This window comes from Hemitrygon akajei, chromosome 10, assembly GCF_048418815.1.
Source record: "Hemitrygon akajei chromosome 10, sHemAka1.3, whole genome shotgun sequence".
Taxonomy (NCBI): domain Eukaryota; kingdom Metazoa; phylum Chordata; class Chondrichthyes; order Myliobatiformes; family Dasyatidae; genus Hemitrygon; species Hemitrygon akajei.
In genome coordinates this window covers 157,388,323-157,394,441 of record NC_133133.1, presented here as the reverse complement: position 1 = coordinate 157,394,441, position 6,119 = coordinate 157,388,323, and the positions used below count along the sequence as shown (strand labels likewise).

At 35.1% G+C, this 6,119-nt stretch overlaps 1 protein-coding gene across 18 annotated transcripts in view; it reads right to left on the bottom strand.

The window, feature by feature from the left end:
- Nucleotides 1–1,831: 1,831 nt before the first annotated feature.
- Nucleotides 1,832–6,119, bottom strand: part of foxp2 (forkhead box P2) — a 739,530-nt gene continuing 735,242 nt past the window's right edge. For all 18 annotated transcript variants that reach the window (XM_073059492.1, XM_073059478.1, XM_073059475.1 and 15 more), the window contains one exon: nucleotides 1,832–5,676. In XM_073059492.1, coding sequence (XP_072915593.1) covers nucleotides 5,532–5,676 — 145 coding nt within the window. In that variant the 3' untranslated portion in view covers nucleotides 1,832–5,531. The remainder of the gene's footprint in view (nucleotides 5,677–6,119) is intronic.

Sequence of the window (6,119 nt, the reverse complement as noted above, 5' to 3'; positions counted from 1 at the left end):
GAGACTATCATTAGACCTCCTTTTCCTTGCTTCCACAGTTCTGCATCCAGTGGATTATGCTTTGGGCTGTTTCCTCAATAAAACTTCTTTTTATCTGGTCAGTTAGAAAGAACATTTGAAGTAGATGGTAATAGCAGGATTGAACATCTAGGAAACCTACCGATAGAGAATTAGAATAGACGTTGAGAAGTACTTATTTAAAGATAACTTTACCACCCCTTGAATTAACTTTGAACATAGAGGCTCTTGAAAAGCAACAGCACAAGTTGCTTGCAGGAGAAATCATTTGCAATTATAGGGGGATACCTGCTGGTTAGTATGATTATAAGTCATGGACAACCTCAAAGCTTTCCTTGATTGCCTGAGGAAGTCAGAAAAAAAGTCTTTCAGCATTCTTTCTAAATTAACTGAAGCATATTTTTGCTTTACCTGGGAGATAGCAGTGAGGAGGTGAGGATGGGAGTACACAGTTGCATCCTTAATTAGGCTTAAAGAAGGACATTGAGATTTCTTTTAATTTAAGGAATTGTTGGCTTGTGCGGATACTTATAAGCACTAAAACTAGAATTGTACCATCCATTTGAGATCCCGATTAAGTCAGAGACACATTTCCTCACCAGAATCTCATTTAGCCAGAGGTCTCCCAACTTTCAGTGGTCTGGGTGAGCCGAAAAATCTTGCCGAGCCTAAGGTAACTGGAAGAGGAAGTCACTTGTTAACGCAAGGCTGAGAAGCACAGCTGCCAGTGGCATAGCAAGGATGCAGCAAGGGACCTGCTGGCAGGTGAATGTTGGGAAACTGCTGAGGGACCTTACTATTCTGCAACACAAACTGTACATAGATCGAATGGTCTGGCACATGATATACTTCTAACTATTCTGGGCTCGAGGGAAGGTGAGTGGTCCCAAGATTATTTTATATTGTATATCTTAAAATTTGCAGAACAATGGTGAAAACTAATATAAAAATCCAACTTGATATTGGATCTATCCTTTGGGCTAGATCCAATGCTATTTTTGACTGACTATTGTAGTTAATTTAAAGAAGAATCACAAGAAAGATCAATAAACCAGTTAGCCAATCATCTGTTTGATTTGACTTGGTCAATGTATATTTATTTAAAGTCACCCTGTTGCTTTATCATCATACTGTTTGATGTAAAATATAGCATTCTTCAGAAATCTCTTCACCAATATAGGTTGCTGTCAGGTCTATGAAAGTTGGAGTATGTCTTTCACTTTAACTGTAAGCAATAAAAAGTATATTTTAATCACTGTGTAGGAAGAATTTCCTGATTATCCCAGTTTAAGTATGAATTTAATGTCATCAACTCCAGCAGTGATGTACAGGTTTTGAAGCAATGCTTTTTGCAATGGCAAATGTCCCACCCAGTTTTTTTTCTCAGACATTCCTCCGAAAATCCATTTTACAGAAAAATACATGCTCTGTCCAGTTGTCCATACTGCCATTGGTCTGACTGCCCAAATTACAATAAATTCAAAGTTTTAGCTTACAGCAGTTTTATTTTCTCATGATTCTCACCATCATTATTTTGACTTTCAATCACCTGAAACAAAGACTTGAATGAAAGTTATACAGGAGCATATCTCTCCCACAATTTTTTTTTTCTTTTTGATGTTGATAAAGAATGTGTGAGTAAATCCTTTAGGGAACCAGGGTAGAAATTATCCACAATTTTCAAAATCAAAAAATCAATGATTCAATTAAATTGTACAATAAAGCATAAAATCAATCTTTACTCTCAGGCAAGAACTGAATTTTAAAACCTGGTAATGCTGTCTTTTAACAAGGACATAACAGATGAGCTTAATATGTGTGATAAACTATTTATTGCATTTCATAATGCCATTATCTGTCATTAGTACTGATTACACACATCTAGAACTATAATACACATTTTATTGTCTGTTTAAACAGACACATTGAATGATGGAATGCTATAATACAGGAAAAAAATGTTTTTCACACCTTGTAATTCCATGGCAGTGCCAGTGACAACATAGTTTAGTACCTTAAAAAGGAGCTGATTATTATTTTTTTACATTACATTACAACCATCACTGCTGTTCAGTTCATTACCCAATGGAGGAACAATTCATTACTTATCCACTACTCAGGGTTTTATTAAGTTTTATACTTTAGGAACTCCAAAATGAAAGCATGATTACCAACAGATTTAAACAAGTGCTAATGTTGATAGGCTAATCTCATTTCTATTCAGTCCCTGTTCAATGAAAAAGCCGACTGTAGTTCTAAGAAACACTAGTAATGTGCACAAAATTTTAATTTCAGTCCATACAACTACAATGAGTTCAACCAAAGCATGTATATGCCTATAAAACAGTATACTCACATGATTTTATATCACTGATGTCTCTTACAGACAAAAACTTGGTCCAATAAAACCTGATAACTCCCTGTTGTTAGTGGTAGTCTAGTCTCCTTTTAAGTCCTATGTTTGGTCCTTTACTTTATTCAACAGTGAGGGCCTTGAACACAGAACAACAGCTGTTACAGATATCAGTCATGACTTTTAACTTTTTGAGAATTCAAGGCATGAACACAGTACACAGTAATGGAAAGTATCAAAATTAGTTTACCTCAAAAAAGATAAATAAACAAATAGGCATAAACCACCAATACATAAATTGATGTTTGTTGTGCTACAGCTAAAAGATACCATATATATAAAGGACCACAGTCCCCATCAGCATATGATAGAAGCAAGGATAAATGAGCTTTAATTTTGCCACACAGTATGCCATATAAGTATGCACCAAAATTCAAGCAATAAATACATACATTATTTTAAAGCCTTACAATAGCTATGCAAAGCAGATGCAAGAAAGCAGGTTTGCTAATATTAGCAAGCAATGGTATAAAATAGAGTAAAAAATACATGAAATGCATCAAAGCAAAGCTTGCTTAAAAAAGTCTGGTTATTTATGGGTCCACCAACATTTTTTTACATAATTATGCACAATTATCAAAATACAGACAGAGCATATCAGAAAACCCCAATAAACCTAAAACCTATTGTAAGCATTTGCAGAGTTTTGGAGGTTCTTCTGGTAAAATGTGCAAGCAGCTATTTTTAATCGTACTCGTACAAAATCCATGCAAAATTCTACAGGTATATGCAATCTGTGGCTAAGACTTTTTTTTTTCCAAAAGACGTGTGACTGAGGTATGCATGCTACCAGCACTGTACCCTCAGATCTCTTTCCAGATGAATTCACAATGCATTCTTACTTCTGGTCCAACTGAGTAGTTTAACACATGCACTTCAAAACATTATCTCCCTTTCTATAAATCCAAACATTAGTGTCCTACAAATGTTTGAAGACAACCTATTAGCAATCTTTCTCCCCCATATTGGTAACATAAGCCTTCCATTGACCATGAACTATAGACAAGCATAGTGAGAGTAACAGTTAACTGTGATACTCGCAAATAATACAATCTGCCACAATTGTTCTGGTGTGTTATGCAGAGGTAGAAGCTTTCAGAAAACCTTTAGGGTGAGTGGAAGAACCCTACTGAAAGCAGTTGTGTCCTTTTATTTGGTGTGATAGATGACTGTGTATGTCTAAAGTCTACTTGCTGACTCCAGCAAATAATAAATGATGAGCTTGGTTTGCAGGAACCAGCTCCTTCACGTGGAACTGGCAAGTATGTTAAACACTAGCAGCCACGAACTGTCAAAAACTGTTTGTAAAGCAATAACCATAATCAGGTTATGAGGTCCCTTGGTTGGGGGGGGAAATGTAAGGTATTTCACAGAATTGGCACACAAAGTGAAATGCAACATTTTGAGTTAATAAGTATAAGTGTTAAGCAATTTTTTGTATCTTTTTAAAAACTACATCACAATGCATCATGAAACATCTTAGGAAAACTTTTTTATGCATTGTTAGGTATAGCAGACACTTTAAGCCTTAACATCACATATACGCAGAGGCAGAAATTTGTGTAACTTTGGTTTGATAGAAATGGAAATGTCTGGTATAATGACTATTAAACACTATGATTTGAAATGAGTATAAAAATTGCTTTCGTTTTTTTAAAACTCTGCCAGATCATTTGAACTCAAAAGTGAAAATAATTTTTTGGCTTCACTAGTTTTTCAATGTTTGGTTACTACAGTTATTTTTAAGTGAAATCTGAAAACTCTTCTCGACGAACAAAACATGAAAAAAGACGAACGTGCAAGACATAAGTTTTACGAAACATTACAAAGCCACCAGTATAAACTGTTGTCTGTACAGGAAAAAATGCAAATGAAGTCTAGTGAGTTTGTCAGCACTATATTCTCAACTGCATTGCTAGTCTCTAAATGTATATTTGAAGTGAGAAATGAAAACACCTATATAAATTATGTAGTTGCATCAAGTACATATAATTTGTTTTGGTCAAAGATGCACATTTAGCTGGTTCCACTATAACTTCCTTCTTCACATCATTGTTATTGTGTAGCATTTGCCATCAGAACTTTTTTTGAACTCAGCAGATCACACATCTGACTTCATTTTGTCATATTGAATACTTTCTTTCCTTAGGGTTAAATAAATGAATCCCAGAGATCATCGGAAAACAGCAGGTAGTTCACATAAATGTTCCTTTGTACTAATTAAAGTTACAGAAGGCGGGCCATTGAAATGGTTGTTTCTGTCATTGAGCTATTGGCCATTGTCAGGGTTGACTTTGGTTTTAGCTGTTGCCTTTGAAAATGTTTACAGGTAGACAAGGATTAAATACAAGGAGGTAAAGAGAACTGTTGTAGAGTATGCAGAAAAGCATAATTTCCATATGGTACTCACACAGATGATCAAACTTTTTTTAAGCATTTAAGATTGCACTTTACATTTCAACACTAACAGCACAGACTGGAAGCCTGAGGTCATCATTTCCTCAGAAATCCACAACAGTCTAATTACTGTGGTTTTGTAATATCTAACTACAAACATAATAGTTGGTGGCACCAACACAAACCCTAATCTGTCCCCAAAGTTCAACTAGTTACAGGCAGTGATTCTACTTTTTGTTACTACTGTGCAAATTAAAATCAACAACAACTTGAACTGGATCAGCAAATTATCTAATTTTAGCTACTGAATACTAAAAATTCACATTTAATGAAGCTAACACTATTTTTGGCAGTATAAGAGGCCATTGACTTTCTATATAGCTGACATCCCGATATTCGGTCAATCCATCAACCAATAAGAGCTAGGTAACAATTTCATATGGATAAGCCATCACAGAGAGGAAAGTTTATCAGAAACGTATTTTTTGCAATCCAATTTTCTATGTTCTGGAAAAATACAAGCAATTTCCAATGCTTGCCATTCCATGGTATTTAGTGGCAATCACAGATAGTTCCATCAGGCTGTTTCCTTGTCTCATGCTCAATAAATAGTCACAGTAAGAGTCTGCCAAATATCCAATGACATGGAGTGGTTATGGAGGTCTGTAATATGACCCTGCGGTTGAAATATCTGAAGTTCCTCTTATTCTAGATCTTCAGATGAAGGTTCCTCTTCAATATCTCTGTCCTCTTCTATCTCTGGACTGTGATTGGCTGTCGTTACCAAGGACATTGGACCCTCATCTTCTTCTGCATTCATTGGTTCTTCTTTGACATGAATGGGTTGTCTGTGTAAGTTTGAAAGTAAAGATCCCTGGTTAGTGAAGATCACCAATAGAAATAAAACATAACATTCAGCCTAAAATACTGCAATGTGGTTTTTTTTAAGTACATTTATATTCTTCATGCAGAAATACTTCTAGAAGTTTATTACAGTCAGCAGATGATTATTTCTTGAAAAAGCTATATCATCAATTAAATCACTGCATGTGTCAAATGCTGTAAAATATCTGATTTTATCCCCTGAAGTTTACCTTTTTTTCTCCCAAAAATAAATCAGAAAGGTCACAGTGATCTGAAAAAGCTATAAAAGTTCACTTATGGCACATGACGAAAAATGCCATATCATAAATAATCTAGACTTTTTTTCATACCCTACCCCTCCAGCAAGAGAAGACCTGCTTTTTTTTATCTTGTTAATAGAAACTGCAGTCTCTCATTAATATGCAGG